The sequence below is a fragment of the Triplophysa rosa genome, linkage group LG6 (genome assembly GCF_024868665.1).
Source record: "Triplophysa rosa linkage group LG6, Trosa_1v2, whole genome shotgun sequence".
NCBI classification, from domain to species: domain Eukaryota; kingdom Metazoa; phylum Chordata; class Actinopteri; order Cypriniformes; family Nemacheilidae; genus Triplophysa; species Triplophysa rosa.
In genome coordinates, this window is record NC_079895.1 from 617549 (window position 1) to 634358 (window position 16810).

Below are 16810 nucleotides of genomic sequence, written 5' to 3' on the forward strand. Positions count from 1 at the left end.
CTAACCACTGAGCCATAGGAACACACCCACATGTCAGCGGTCGTACGGTTATTGAATGTGCTTCAGAGGTTACATGTGCTTGCTCACTCATATTTGTCAAGGTCTTCATCACCCTGATCCGTCACAGTTTCAATGGTAAACATCAAGCATTCCAAAAATGACGTTCTTTCTTCAGCAGAACACAAAAGAAGATATTTTGAAGAACGCTGAGAACCAACATTCTTCCAAATATCTTCTTTTGTGTTCTGCTGAAGAATGAAAGTCATAGGGGTTTAAAATGACCGGAGGGTGAATACAATGACTGTCATTTGTAATGTCTTGTTGTTTAAGCACGAAGCTATCGATTGAAGAGCGGTGAGAGGGCATAAATAAGCTGTCATGTATTGTGTCAGTGCGGTTGATTGGTTTACCTGCGTAACATTTACACAGCGTTAGAGACGCAAGCAGTGCTTTGTGTGAGACATGAGATGGTGTAACCACACTTCAGAGACATCAGTTTAAACAGGAAAAGTGCTTCACTGCATCTGTTCTACAAGCACACGATGAACAACGGTGGTCTACACAATCACATTCCTCCAGTACACACACGGAAATGACCTAGTTTCAGTAAAAAACAAATCATTTATTCAACACCGTTTGACATGTTGTTTATTTAAACTGAAATAAATATATCTCAAATAGAACAACATCTTAATTCACTACCAGTCAAATGTTTGGACATGAACACATGTTTTTAGATCATTTGATCGAAAGGTCACCCAAGTACAGTTTTGAAGTAAATTCAAGCTGTTTTTGTTGTTTTGTTTGGCTTGGACTAAGGAAAAGAAGTCATCAAGTGTCCAACATACACAGGAACTTCTAATCCAGGATAATATTGGGTGTAACTTTTGTCTGTGTAGTGTACAGATGTCTGTATATATTTACAACCGTCTGATGTAAAGCGTGAGGGCCGGGTGAGTTTACATGTACGGGGGAGATGGAGGACAGCGAGGGACGGGGACGGGTGGGAGAGGACGCTGGCTTTTAGCTAATCTTTCAGATCTTTCCGTTTTCTGATCCGATTGATCCGACGACACTAGAGCAGTGAGCCGGTACTCTTCTTCTTCTAAACACACAGCACATACATGTCAATGAGTTTCACATGAATAAACACAGCTACATGAATTGAATGATTCTGTGAATTAAAAAGCAGCATGAAATGTTTCTTAAAAGAGTTTACTGTAAATGTACCTCTTGCTTTTCTGCGCTTCTTTTGACAGCAAACACAGACTAAGCAGACGATGATGAGCATCACAATTCCTACTCCTGTCACAAGCACCAACATCCACCACAAATCCAATCCAAACACATATTTCTCCTCAGATGAATCTAAAAATAATGAAACATTTTTTTTTACTTAAATCCTCTCAAATTCGAAGACTAAACCATAAAAACAGTGAGTTTACATCATCAGTCAACAAATACAACCAATCAGAATCAACAGTTTCAAAGTGCCATGCAATAATTGTATATAATATTTCCACCATGTAACATGATATATTATTATAAAGAAACATTCCATGTGTGAAAGTATGATAATTACCATCATTGGTATTTTGTGTGGTGTTGTTGTTGTTTTTCTCATCACTTTTCTCACTGGTTGGACCTTAAATACATCAGCAATAGGTTTAATGTAAACATATTTGTGTAAATGCAAACCAACACTGCTCAGTGCACTTCAACATGACTCATACAGTACCTGTGTGAAAGCACACGGGCGGAACATCTTTTGATGTCTTTTCACTGATCTCATTTCTCACTCTACATGAGAATCGATGTTTGAGCTCAGACGAGTGGACGTGTAAAACTGTATTCGACACATTTAACGTTTCCTTTCCGTTCTTAATCCAGAGAACAGTCGTCTCGGTGTTGTTTGAAGTTCGACAAGTGAGAATGGTTCCGTTTTCTTCACACTTTACTGTGACTGTAGGCTCAAGCACTGGATCTGAAATGCACAAACATCAGATACACAGTGACACGGCTGGTCCGGTGTTAACATTAGAGAAGAGAAATGAGAGCACACACACGCACCTCGCACACACAGCTCTAGTGATGATGCCGTACGTAATGTTCCATCTTTATTGTAGACTCGAGCCGTGTATTTTCCAGAGTGAATGATCTGTACGTTCTCCAGTATCAGAGATCCTCTGGTGTTTATGTCGTGTGTTTTTATTCTGACGTTTGAACCCCTCTTTAAATAAACTCTTACAGTCTCATTATGAGTCCAGGTCAAGCTGCTGTCAGGGGGTATCTCTTCTTCAGCATCATTCAGAGGAATCACAAACGTGTCACCCACGGCTCTATACGTACACGCAGCTTTGCTTCCAAGAGCACCTAAAATCATTGATATAATAGTGAGAGATGCTGTGTTTTGGGTCGAGCACACACAACAAAGAAAATATTATAGGGTTGCAATCACATTTTTCCCCTTTAAAATCTTTAATATAATGATAAAATGATTGCTGATCCAGCTAGATTTAAGACACATGAATCTATTTCACAGTGTGCTGGCTGGTGACATAATCAGATTTGTTATTAAAGATATGAATTTTTAAAATAGTCATAATCAGAGTACTAGTACTTTCAATTCAATTCAATTTGATTGATATAGCGCTTTTCACAATGTGCATTGTTCCAAAGCAACTTTACAGGAGAAAATAAGAAAAACTGAAAAACACAAAAAAGGTCAAACACAGCACAGCTCATGGTGTTTATGGAACAAGAAAGATTATTCTAGTAAATCATATCTATAATAAATGCAGTCTCCCGGTGGTTTATTTAGCATATTTTGCATTAAGTGAATGCTTGGCTGAAAAGATGCGTCTTTAATCTAGATTTAAATTGGGAGAGTGTGTCTGACCCTGGAATAGTATCGGGAAGGCTATTCCAGAGTTTAGGTGCTCCGTATGAGAAAGCTCCGCTCCCTTTGGTGGATTTAGTTATTGTTATCAAAAGTCTGGAGTTCTGAGATCTTAGAGAGCGTGATGGGTTGTAGTCTTTAATCATTACATGACATTATTTCTATTATTTTGTGCTTTTTAATCTCTTAATTTTTAAAATAAGATTTTTATTTGAAACTATGTGAGTTGTTTTATCTGAGGGGGAGGACTAACACAGAATAGTCACACGAGAGAATAGAAAAGATGACTGCATACGGGGGATTTAGGGGAGTGTTCTAATCTGAATTCAGAATATATGTATAATATAACAGTAAGCACTTTTACATTATAGAATTCTAGTAACTCTCTCTTTAGAAATGCAAATATCTGTGATGGATGGAAGACTTACCGTAGGGTTTCCCAAACCCGTGTTTGATTGGAGTTAATGAAAACCTTGTACTTAGTTAAAAATTAATTTACATTAAATTATTATAAAAGTGTCAAATCAAAATAAAAACAATCAAAAAACCTTCGAACAATCATTTAATTCTAATAAAAAAGTGTAAGATCACATTTCCAAAAATTACTGACTATTAATTTTGATTGACTGATTTAAAACTGATTTTAGTTCCCATGTAATCTCTCTAACACTGTCAGTTTATTGAAATACAAGTTAACAATCCAGAAAAAAATACAAAATATGTCAATAACTTACCAGAAAGGAACACAGCAATGAAAAGGAGTATTGTCACGTTTTGCATCATGGTCATGTTGAGTGAGGCTGTAATGTTTTCAGATGAAAAACTCATGAAGTGGCATCATTTCCTGTCTCTGCATATAAATGAGCACAAAACACGGGAGAGAGAGATAAAACACTGCCAATAATTCACAGAAAACTATTTTTTTTACATGTGTATAAAAAGTATATAGGAGAAAAATGTACGTGGAATCAGAAGAAATAATTATGATGATATAATAACAATAACTGAAATGTATGCGTATTTTGAATTAAAATTCACACTGTTGTACTCGTCATTGACACTCCCTGTGAAATGCTGCCATCTGCTGGAAATACGACCGAGAGGCGAAACAGATTTTGTCTAAGTATTTGAAATAATTACACCATTATTGCAGGCAAGAGGTCACCGAGAGCTTTTTGTGACAACATGCCCCAGTAGCGGGCACAATAAGTTATATAGAATTACTGTATGTATGTAGATGACAATAAACCTGCTTTGATTTGATTTAAAGTATTGTCTAGACTTTCGCTAAAATGTTAACAATTGTGAAACGAAACAATAAAAACAGGATAACATTAGAAATACGTAAATTTAAGCCTATATGATGTTTTGTGAGATATCAAACTTTTTGACTTCAGGCCAAGTCAAGTTTAGCAGGAAGTAGTATTTGCGTTGAGCTCTTATAGCTCCGCCCACAGCCATCTCAGGTAACGCGAAACTATCGCAAGGTGTTGCTCTTAAAATCACCCGAAACAAACTTCAAAACAATCAAATCACTTTTTTATATTTACTTCTGGTCATTCATTTCGGCTTTTTCCTGGACCAAACAAGACCTTTGAAATCTCCATGGAATAGCGCAACACCCCCATTCAAAAGAGAAAAGTGAAACAAACATGAGGGAGAAGATGACAGTCTTATTTTTCATTACATGTCTCGGTTTTGTTCAAGGTAGGTCACGAAGGTTTTTAATTGTGTGGAGCGGATGTAAATAATAATGAATCATATGAAAAGGTCCAAGGGTCAGGTGCACTGTGTGTGTTACTTCTGGTGTTACTTTGATCTGCTCGAAATGGCACCTGTTATTCGTGAAAATGTTAATCTAAGTGTATTACCTTATATTGGAATACGATTCGAAGATTATATATATCTATACAGAATGACTGTAACCGGAATTCACACTAACAGTTGAACTTTAGCTGTTTGTGTTGCATGCCGTGCTTTACCTGACCACCAGGTGGCGGCGGTCTCAACAGCCGAATGAAGCATTAAATGAATCCTGTTGTTAATAAGAAGAAAGATCTGTCTGTCTGTATGTGTATATAAGTGTGTAGATATTGATGTGGTAAAAGTCGATCTTGAAGTTCAAAAAATCTCTCAGACAAAGAAGGTTCAGGTGTCAAGGAGTTAACTTTATTTGATCAGGCCAAACAAAGTGAGATGTCCCAAGTCATCTGAAAACTTAGTGTTTTCCAGCCTACAGTTATAGTGAAACTTAGGAAAGGAGGTTCTTTCCTAAACCAATCAGGGAAATTCCCTTTATCTTTTATTTTTTATTATCCAATCATTCTCGTCTGCCACTATTATTTTCTAGGCAACAAGGTTTGTATCTAATGGTGGAATGTCGACCTTTACTTGGTTTTTTAAAAATAAGTTTTCCTGTTGGTACCAGTTTTCAGGCCACAAAGTGAACTACATGTTCAACCTTCTGAACTTTATCTAGGTCAGGCCTCAAACAGACCTCAAAGACATCACTGAATTTTATATTGCTGAAATCTGTTCTATACTTGGTTAAAATGATTAAAAATATATTTATGTTCAAACAACACTCAATCATTACAATATATTCACTTGTACACTCAATCATTGGTCTGATTATTAACACATCTATGGTAATATCATTCCTATGAATACTTCTTATAAGTGGGGTGTACAACAGAGCCCAAAAGTGCAAAGTGCAAATACAACATCAACAAAATGATCAGAATTATGCACAATAATATTAGCTTTTCTGCCATAATTTATGCAAATACATATATATATACACACATAAACATTTTATATTTAAGTATGTTTCAGTTTAAATAGTTTAACCGTTTAAATGTGGAACTCTGTATACTGTTTAGTTTCTTTTTCTGGTGGTCAAAATATGACCAGACATGTTCTTAAAGTTCAAGGTTCTTACCTACAGGACATAATGTCATCCATGGAAACTTAAGACATACTCACACAGAATAACAAAAAGATTATAATAATACTAAAAAAACAATAGAATACAAAAATTAAAGAATAATAATAGAATATACAAATATAATAAAAAGAGAATTAAAAAATATAGCAGTTTATGAAAATAGTAAAACATTAAAAAAAACCTGTGATATTCAATCCACAGATTTTTACATTTGTTAAAATTGTTGGTATTTTTCTTTTGTCTCTGTAGATTTGGTTGTTTGCAGTGACTATGGCGAGAGTGGACAAGAAATCACACTGAAGCCCAATATTCGGGGGAAACCTCAGGAAATTCTGTGGAAACACAACGGCAACATGATTGTGGAGTATGATGAGAGTGAAATGATGGAGTACGGATCATTTAAAGGTCGTGTAATTCTTGATTTTGAAACAGGACAGCTTACAATAAGAAATTTAAACATCCATGACAGTGGCCAGTTTCAGTCTGAAATTCTGATCAATGGAAAGATTCAATCCTTTGGACAAAATGTGACGGTTTTGGGTGAGTTTTCTACTGCTTACACATTCAAAATACATGAGTTTGCTGTTATGTTAGTCTTAAAAATCATACAAGCAAGAGACAAATTCAATATCAGTTCATAATGTACAGTATATATCTGACTTTGAATCTTAGATCTTCTGTCAGAGCCCAAAGTGACGTGTGAAGAGGACAAGACTTTAAAAACACTGCTGTGTTCAGTGGAATCTCAGACTCAGACGAGCTATGAATGGAACGGGCCGAATCTCGCTGGCCATCAGGGTCCAAAACTTCTTGTTGATCAAGATGAAGTGGATGTGGACTCCGTGTACACCTGTACTGTAAAGAATCAAGCGAAGAGCAAGAGTACAGACTTCACCCTCACAGACTGTCACTCAGGTTTCATCTTTAATATAACAACAGAATATCTTCAGATATGAAAATCGACTGCATTTTCTCCCTTTGGGGTTTGACCGTCATGATGTTTTTGTCTGCAGGCAGATCAAGGGCAGTGGTTCTCGCTCCGGTCCTGACAATAACCATTTTTGTCATAGTTTTTCTGCTCATTTTGCTCGCATTGTTCATCATCAGACATAAAAAAGAAACGCGTAAGTGCCATGAAAATGTACATGTTTCTGCATTACTTTGACACCCATTTTTCAGAAAAGTTATATTAATGATATTTTTTCATGTACATGGATGAGAAGCAAAGAGATCTGTCAACAAAATGGACCCTGAATACGGTAAGATGTGTTTAAATATCCTCAAAGCTCATATTTGCATTGAGAGGAATGTTTTATTCTTTTTGAATCATCATGTATTGCCATTTGATAACATCTAGATATTAGATTACAAGACCAGCAATATTAAGTCTGGTCTGCACAACAACTTTTATTGATTCACACATCAGACATAAAGAGACGTCTGACTGACACAAACACTATCCGTCAAAAGTTTAGTGTCACATCACTTAATGTTGAGAAATATAAAATATTAATTTCATTTCGTTACTTTCATTACATTACAAAAAATGTGTAATAATAATAATAAATACTGAAAAATAATAAATCATGTATTTGAAATGGAGGACTTCAGAATAGATGTGCACTGTATTTAAAACCATCTCAGTGTGACACCTGAAGAAACTGCTTGAAAAAATGAAACTTAATTTATGAAAATAATGTTTTCTTTTCAAACATAGGTGAACACCTTCTGCCAGCTTACCCAACAGAGGCTATGGCAGGTAACAGATTGATTATCATCATTCCTTTTGTTATTAGTTGTTGTTGTTAAATGGGTCGTAAAGGTCTTCGAGTGGTCTTTGTTTCAGGTTCATCAGATGCCACGCTCCCGTGTCACACCAGACTAACATCTCCAAAAGAATCCATCGCTGTCAGAAACTGGGATCAGATTTACGAGGATACAACTGATATGAATAAAGATACACACGTGAAAGAGAAAAACAGTTTACAGGAGAAACATGCAAACAGACCCACTCACATACTGAGTGAGAGAGAGATCATTTATCACAGTGCAGAGTGTCAAAATAAAATTAGAGAACTAGACAAAGATGACAACAACCCACATTCACCTGAAGCAGAAGAAATGATTAACATCTCACCTGAGGAAACAGAGAAATCTTCACAAGATGAGTTCAGGGATTTGTCTGAGAAAGAGGAGAAAAATGAAAAAGACGAAGAGTCACCAGAAAATCAGAAGCAGAAAACTGAAGATGTGACTCATAATGAAGATGAACAAACAGCAGAAGAGCTTAAAACAGAAGAGAGAAAAGAAGAGCACAGAACAGAAGAAGACCAGAGAACAGAGGAGAGTAATGAAGAGCTGAAAACAGAAGAGAGAAAAGAAGAGCAGAAAACAGAGGAGAGTAAAGAAGAAGACCAAAGAACAGAGGAGAGTAATGAAGAGCTGAAAACAGAGGAAGATCAAAGAACAGAGGAGAGTAATGAAGACCAGAGAACAGAGGAGAGTAATGAAGAGCTGAAAACAGAGGAAGATCAAAGAACAGAGGAGAGTAATGAAGACCAAAGAACAGAGGAGAGTAATGAAGAGCTGAAAACAGAGGAAGATCAAAGAACAGAGGAGAGTAATGAAGACCAAAGAACAGAGGAGAGTAATGAAGAGCTGAAAACAGAGGAAGATCAAAGAACAGAGGAGAGTAATGAAGACCAAAGAACAGAGGAGAGTAATGAAGAGCTGAAAACAGAGGAAGATCAAAGAACAGAGGAGAGTAATGAAGACCAAAGAACAGAGGAGAGTAATGAAGAGCTGAAAACAGAGGAAGATCAAAGAACAGAGGAGAGTAATGAAGACCAAAGAACAGAGGAGAGTAATGAAGAGCTGAAAACAGAGGAAGATCAAAGAACAGAGGAGAGTAATGAAGACCAAAGAACAGAGGAGAGTAATGAAGAGCTGAAAACAGAGGAAGATCAAAGAACAGAGGAGAGTAATGAAGACCAAAGAACAGAGGAGAGTAATGAAGAGCTGAAAACAGAGGAAGATCAAAGAACAGAGGAGAGTAATGAAGAGCTGAAAACAGAGGAAGATCAGAAAACAGAGGAGAGTAATGAAGAGCTGAAAACAGAGGAAGATCAAAGAACAGAGGAGAGTAATGAAGACCAAAGAACAGAGGAGAGTAATGAAGACCAAAGAACAGAGGAGAGTAATGAAGAAGATCAAAGAACAGAGGAGAGAACAGAAGAGCAGAAAACAGAAGAGAGAACAGAAGAAGACCAAAGAAACAAACATTCGGAAGAGAAAGTGATGAGAACACAGACAATTTCTGTTAAAGAATGAGAAAACAGACAGAGAAAGACTGTTGTCTCTCAGAAGATGTGGAGGAGAATGATAGTGTGGAGATGAAGCAACAAGATACTGAAGACCGAAAAGAAACACACCACAGATGAACACAATCACAACACGTCTCAATGAGATGAACACAACTGACAATAAACAACACTTCTACAGCATTTATTGACAATGGTACAAAATACAAATACAGGTCTTCATTGATCCGTCTGGTTAACAGATACAGATCAATGTTGAAACTATAACATTAACTAAGATGAATATATGCTGTGTAAGTACGGTTCATTGTTAAGCCCTGTACAGTAGTCACAAAACCTTTTTGTATTGCCATTTTAATGATCAAATAAAACTAAAACCTGACATAAGAAACAGGTCATTGATTAAATCATGCAAACATTTACAGTAGAGATTTAATGATGACAATGCAAACACATCTGTTGTGTTATATACAAAGGTTGGGAAATACACCAGGGCCCGTATTCACAAAACATTTGATCTCAACACCAAGAGCTCTCCTAACAGCAGTGAAAGTTTTTAGTTCAGAGTTTCCACTTCAAACCTCTTCACAACGCTGCTGAGAGCAACTTTGACTGAGGAACAGAAAGAAATGTTAAGCTAAGAGAAAGGGCGGGGTTGACCTCGTTGCTATGGATGATGTCAGCAAGCTCACTGACTATGACCACAGTGATTGGCTGATAGAGGATGGGTCTCTGTCAGTCATTTAATCACAGAAATATTATAGAATAAGGTCCCATGCTGACATGTTTAAATTAAGATCTTAAAATAAAAATGTTGTCATATTCAAATAAAATATTTTAATATATAATTATTGCCGTATTCAAATTAAGAGTATAAAATATACACAAAATTACTAATTCATTTAATTCAATTACTAAAGTGAAGAGTTCATTTACAAAAACAGATAACTTAATTTTTTTCAAAATTCAAGTGTTTATTGTGCAGTCCAATTAAAATCAATCAGACCGTTTGTTTTTTATTTGTTATTTGTTTATTTGTTTTTATAAGTAACATTAACTTTAAAAAATACAGCTAACACATATAATAACAAACACAACAAACACATGAATAATAACACAATAAACAACATGATTTTTAATTTATTTAGTTATTTAAAAGAAGAAGTTAATTGTTTATTGCAAATAAACTATATGTTCATATAAACAAGTAAATGTTCAGCTAATTGTAAGCATGTTGCCTGTCTCATAAACCGTTAGCAGATATTAGAAGTCTTTATGGTTGAGCTCATTGTCATGAAATCTTTCTAAAAGGTTTACGTTTCAAGGCAGACTGCCGGTGTTACAGCCATTTGAGGATTGTTGAGTTGATCTTAGTGAGTTAGGAGTCCTCTTCACTGCTCCTGACGTCTCACAGGTTTAGGAGCTACTTTTAGCCTTAAGATGTTTTGTGAATACGGGTCCAGAAGTATCATTTTTAATAATAATGCGTAATGATCAGTGTACAATGCCACATCCTATTGTATAACAAAAAATATTCCACATGCATCAACAAGAAAAAAGAACAATCAACATAAAAAAAAGGTACATAAACATCAAATTACACACGAGTCATTTGTGATTGTTCTTAAATCCCATCATGAAACCGTCACCTCAAGATATCACCATTATTGAATCAGATGAATATTTAAACTGCTGTTTTCGACAATATCCTTTTTGTTTAACTTGTTCATTGGTATAATATCCCATCAAAGGTAGGACACAGATAAGTGGTTCAGTGTTTTATGTAACCTGTGACACAGTAACCTGTTGTGGGTGGAGCGTTTAGGAATGAAAGTGAAAGTCTGAGTGACTTGAAAATGAAATGGTTTTGCTTTGGAAAGTGTCGTTTGTTTTCTTTTATTTAACTCTATCAAAATTGGGTAAGTCGCGTTATTTACCATGTGTCATGTTGTCATAGACATATTTCATACAGGAGGCCTATATATTGAATTTAAGGCGTTTCAGACAGACGAGAACGGGTTAACAGGTGCTTTTTGCCTGAGATGAGACAGTATAGCAGCAAATGGACAACAGACTGTATAAAATGATTAAAACACACACGTTATCATATATTTAAAGTACACATTTGACTTTTCTTTCTTATTGATTCTTCATTCATGCACTGTCAGTCATGTTGTAATATTTCACACACTGATTTAACACTTGTGTCCAAATGATTCCAGAATGAATTGATTATTGTTGATGTTTTAAAAGTTTCTCAGGTCTCATCAGTTGTGTCCTGTATTTCGAGAATGGAAAAAGTTTGATTTTAGATCCAGATATGAAAGGAACACCCGAGGATATTTTGTGGACATTCAATGGAAACAAACTGGCTGAACAGGATCTGAATGAGTTTCAGGACTATGGTCAATTTGTGAAGAGAACAGAGATTGACATTCCAACTGGACGTCTCAGAGTTCATCGGATGACCAGAGATGACAGCGGATTTTACAAAGCTATGATACAGATCGATGGAAAGTTACAGTATTTTGGAGTAGATGTTGAAGTCATTGGTAAGTGACCGGTTATGTCTGTTGTTGGTTTGTTTTTGTTTGTGTTGGATAACCAGTGTGATCGTTCTGTTAAGATTAGTTAAGAAGACCCCAAAACACTTAAGGGTGAATTTTTCGAAATCGAGATTTTTACATCATCCAAAAGCTGAATAAATAGCTTTCCATTGATGTATGGCTTGTTAGGATAGGACAATATTTGGCCGAGATACAATCTGAGAATCTGAGGGTGCACAAAATCGAAACATTGAGAAAATCGCCTTTAAAGTCGTCCAAATGAAGTAGCACATTACTCACAAAAATAAAGTTTATATATTTATGGTAAGAAACGTACAAAATATCTTCATGGAACATGATCTTTACTTAATATCCTAATCATGATTTTTGGCATAAAAGAAAAATCAATCATTTTGAGAAGAGCGGGTGCTGTGTGCGGTGATGGCCTGTAGGCGTCACTATAACCTCTCTGTTGTTTAAACTTGGCGAAGTGATTTGGAACTGTAATGCGGTCGGCAGACCTGGAACACCTTCATAGGTGTGCACTTACGGAAAGTTAAAGGCGGGGTAACCGATTTCCGAATGACGCTTTAGACAACTGAGTCGGGCCGAGTACCAAAACAACCTTGTAGCCAATCAGCAGTAAGGTGCACAGGACGCCGAGCGCTGAGCGAGAGATGGGGGTAGGGGTGTGTTTGTTTTGGTGATTTGAACATCAACAACGGCTAAGAGATATCGGACACCCCGCCTTTAATGCATACCCATAGAACGTTTGTCAACCAATCAGATTGAAGCATTCAACAGCCCCGTGGTAAAAGTGTATAGTCTACTGTGTACATAGAATCATTTTTGAAGAGTTTGTTTAAAAAATGTTTTTATTGTGTTCGTTAGCTGTATTTCTTGAGTTATTATGTCTTAAGTCAGTTTGATGGATATGAATTGGAATGCACAATAAAAAACATGATTTTGGAAATAAACTCTTCATTTGTAGAAGACAAAGGCAACATTGATGGTGTTTCTCTTCAGATGGTGTGCCAGAGCCGCAGGTGACGTGTGAACTGAACAGCTCGTCACAATCCAGACAGTTATTCTGTTCAATGCCAGATGAGATTATGGTGACGTACACATGGACTGGACCAGATGTGCTTCTCGCCGGTCAAACACTTGAGATTGATAAAGATGAGCCGTCTGACTCTGTTTATATCTGTACAGTCAAAAATCCAGTGAGCCAAAAAAGCAACAGCATCATTCTGAAAGACTGCATCACAGGTCTGACGCCTCACATATACACCAATCAAATCCCACAAAACAATCAGCCCTGCTTATAAGGATTATTGTTCTGTTCTTACGATTAGATGGATTCAACCTTCATCCGATCATCATTCCTCTGGTAACCATCGGCGTGATCTTGATTGCCGGAGCATTAGCTCTGGTCATGTATCTCAGATGCTGGAGAAACAAGAGTAAGACATGCAAAAGATTCTTATGACCTTATTATATCCTTCTATGTGTAATAATAAATATATTGGTTTTTTTTCAATCAGGTAAACAGATGTCTCCAGGTAACAGCTGAGTCCTTGTGTATTGTCTTTGTTTGAATCTAGCTTTTGATTTCTGACTGTTCTGTATGGTGTTCACACATTATACATCCTCGTCTGTCTCTGTTCTGCAGAAGAAAAAGAAGGCGTGAGGCTTTTGGAATCGACAGTAAACCAGAATCAAGGTAAGTTGAGGTTATATTTTTGATTAACCGACGAAAAGTTCGTTCGTGACAACAGACTCCCAGCTCAACACAACAGACCTTCAACCCTTATGAATAATACATTGCACATGAGGACTTGTGTGTCATCATCTGGGCTCTGTTTGAAAATCCATATCTGATGAAAGACAGATGATGGCCAGTAGCTTGTGTACAGTCCTTAATGTATTTCTTAAACATCTGTGAATGATTGAAGTGTGGAAAACAATAGATGTTCCATGTTTGCCATACAATTCTCTAATGCATTTTTCTGCTCATACGTATGTACTTGATCAAAAGACTACAGAAAATATGAAAGAAAATATAGTCATATACTTGCCTTTATCATATGAACATTCCTCCAGCAACTGAAGAACACATTTATAAATCATTGATGTCTCCAGATTCAAATGTAAAGACGTCTCTACACCTCCTCAGTGATGTCTTTGGTTTCAAGGAAAACATTTTTCATTCTTTAGGATCTTTTATCTTTTTCATTTGTTGATTTTCTTTCCAATTTTTGGAGCAGATGTGAACCAGAGATCCAGAGATGTTCATGATGGAGAAGAAAACAGAGAGCAGAAAACCAATGAAGATGAAGATCTGTGTGAGCACAACGATGAAGGAGCAGTCGTGATCATCCAGGAGACTGATGGAAACATCTCAGAGCAAGAGAAAGAAGACGACGTTCAGACTCATGAATCAGGTGAGAATAAACAACACGTTAAGTGTTTGTTTGGTGTTTTACTGTCATTTAAACATCAAGAGTTCTTCAGTGATGGAAAAACATCTCTACACCTCCTCATAGACGTTCATGATGGAGACGAAAACAGAGAGCAGCAGATAAATGAAGACGAAGGAACACTGAACGATGAAGGAGCAGTCGTGATCATCCAGGAGACTGATGGAAACATCTCAGAGCAAAAGAAAGAAGACGACGTTCAGTCTGAGTCTGAGCAGACTCATGAATCAGGTGAGAAAATGTTGAGTACTTTTGGAACTTGCATGGATTCTTCAGTGTCACCACATTCAAACATACAAACACCCCCGTGCGGCGGGTTCAATGTAAAACCTGGAACAAACACATTAACTGTGAAAAGTCTAATGTCACAGTTTGGGTATGAGCGGACCTTTATTTCTCAATCATGTATACATGCGTGTTTCTCTCATGAGTTCCATGATTATGAATATGCATAATGAGATTATACGTCGATTAAACAGTACTGAAGCTCACTATTGCTGTACAGAATCCAGTGAAGAAGGGAAGGATGACGAACTGGAAATGAGTTCTGACAGAAGAGAATCTGTGGATACAAATGAACAAACAGACGGGATAAATAAAGACAAGCAATCAGAAAACTGTTCCGATGAACACCGTAAAGAGCTGAATGAAAGAAACTTCCAGGATCAATCTGAGCAGATTCATGATTCTGGTGAGTATACATACTTTTATTATACAGTATATTCATTTAAATGAAAGCAAATCTGCTGCAAACAGAAAAACAGCACGTAAACAATAAACAATACCTGAACACCCTAGCAACCACTCAGAATAGCTTAGCAACCACAAAGCCACATGCCAGCAATGATTCCAGGCAAACATTCAGTTGTTATGTGGGATGACTTTTTAATACTTACATTTAAAGTTTGTATTTTAAAGTCGCGATGTAAATGGCAAATAAAAAATACAATTATTTCACCAAACAGAAAAGCAACAATATTTATTTAAAACCTCTTATTAAACTTTTCATAAGCCAAACAGTTCCTGCGATGATGTCCTTCTCTTACTCAATAATGGAACTTTGAAACATCCGTAAAAAAGTCATTTTTTGGCATCTTTAAGCTCTTAACCCCACACACACAAACACTCAAGCAGTGGTTATTGTCTTTTTTCAGCAAATGATTCCAACCAGAGCATCAGAGATGAGGATGAAGATGATGATGATGAAGACAGAAAGCAGATCGTGAGTGAACACAGAGAGGACTTTATAGAGGAAGAGGAAGGAAACACAGACGAAAGTGCAGATGAGAACATTACTGAGAAAAGTGAGGATGCGTCTACACCCAGCTGTGATTCAGGTGACACATGATCTGTTTTGTGGATGATGACTCATTTCAGGTACATTATAATATTTTTGTGCAGACAGAAGTCTGTGTTTATTTCAATCCACGGTGCCATGCGCGCATACGCGTCTCCTACGCCCTTTTGAATAATGATGATTTAAGAACATTTTGTTTTTATGCTTTGAGCATGTTTAAACCCAGCCGAGATGTTTTGGCGACAGGGCTTTATTACATACAGTTTCCAAGCATAAACGTTCAATTGATTCAAAGTTTTGAGTAGCATGAAAATCTGTCACTTCATTCGACCAACTGGAACTGTTTCTATGAAAGATGAAGCCAGAATGTCTAATTGTGCTCATTTCCATCATCAGGAGACCGAATGTGTGTGAAAGACATGAGGAAGATATTTGAGAATCAGTGATACAGGTTAGAGAAACATTCCTTCAGATGTGTACGAGTCATTATTCTGAGCAGTCTTTACTCAGAACATTGATTCTGTGTTTGTGCTTCTATTGACAGATTCTATCAGTGTGATGGAGAGAAGCCAGGAAACATCTCAAAGTCAGATGACGTAATGTCAAAGACATGTCAACTCACACACGTGGTGCTCAGAAACATGTTTTGGTGCTAACAGCATGTCATTTTTGAGTGTATTTTACAGAAGGTGCTACAGTACACTATATGATGACAAAGATGTCAGTAACAGATCTAACATTTCATCGTGATGTGCACATGTCAAAATGGTTTCACGATATAACTTGAGAACAACACAACGATAAAAAAAGATTTGTACTTGAATGACATCACACCATTCGAGAAAACATTTTTATTTATTTTATTTAAATGTTAAGATAATTGTCAGATGTTGTCTTTGTATATTAAAGATCTGCTTATAGTCAATAAATGAAGGATGAAACTAATGCGGCATTGCATCTTATTTCTGTCCATTTTGGGAATTATTTATTAAAACCAGGAAAAGATAGACATGAACTTTAACAGGACGATAAAAATGTCATTTAGTGAAAATCCCTCGTGTATTTTTCCACCGTACTTACAGTGCTCACTGCATGATGGGTATGAAAGAAGACGTGATTGATGACACATTACACAAAGCCAACAACACTTTAACATCACAACCTCTTAAAAACGCACCGTACTACAGTAAATGAGGCCCAGTGTGAGATCGACACGTTTAGTGTTGAACATGCATACAGACCAGGAAAGGAAACTTTTCTAAACTCATGTAACTTTTCTTCTTCAAAACAGTAATAATGAATACAGTACTGTTGTGCCGTA

The 16810-nt window shown here is 36.5% G+C and overlaps 3 protein-coding genes across 4 annotated transcripts; 2 read left to right on the top strand and 1 right to left on the bottom strand.

Moving 5' to 3' along the window:
* Positions 1-511: 511 nt before the first annotated feature.
* On the bottom strand, positions 512-3707 carry si:dkey-11f4.20 (uncharacterized). Its single transcript, XM_057336880.1, has 6 exons — positions 3634-3707; positions 2071-2373; positions 1739-1984; positions 1583-1645; positions 1231-1368; positions 512-1105 (listed from the first exon to the last, which is right to left on the bottom strand). Exons 1-6 carry the CDS (start codon positions 3686-3688, stop codon positions 960-962), a joined length of 951 nt encoding a protein of 316 aa, XP_057192863.1. The 5' UTR covers positions 3689-3707; the 3' UTR covers positions 512-959.
* A 651-nt stretch (positions 3708-4358) lies between these two features.
* cd58 (CD58 molecule) lies at positions 4359-10017 on the top strand. Its single transcript, XM_057336868.1, has 7 exons — positions 4359-4606; positions 6096-6386; positions 6519-6761; positions 6860-6970; positions 7070-7105; positions 7564-7605; positions 7693-10017. Exons 1-7 carry the CDS (start codon positions 4552-4554, stop codon positions 9174-9176), a joined length of 2262 nt encoding a protein of 753 aa, XP_057192851.1. The 5' UTR covers positions 4359-4551; the 3' UTR covers positions 9177-10017.
* Positions 10018-10958: 941 nt separating this feature from the next.
* Positions 10959-16428, top strand: si:dkey-11f4.14 (uncharacterized protein DDB_G0290301). 2 transcript variants are annotated; one of them, XM_057336875.1, is made up of 12 exons: positions 10959-11085; positions 11428-11718; positions 12739-12981; positions 13068-13175; positions 13257-13274; positions 13385-13435; positions 13980-14156; positions 14259-14423; positions 14698-14883; positions 15347-15529; positions 15886-15940; positions 16034-16428. In XM_057336875.1, the coding sequence occupies exons 1-11, from the start codon at positions 11028-11030 to the stop codon at positions 15933-15935; spliced, it is 1530 nt and encodes a 509-aa protein (XP_057192858.1). In that variant the 5' UTR covers positions 10959-11027; the 3' UTR covers positions 15936-15940; positions 16034-16428. The 2 variants fall into 2 exon arrangements, with proteins under 2 accessions (XP_057192858.1, XP_057192859.1); XM_057336876.1 differs by having other exon boundaries at positions 15347-15496.
* The last annotated feature ends 382 nt before the right edge of the window (positions 16429-16810 follow it).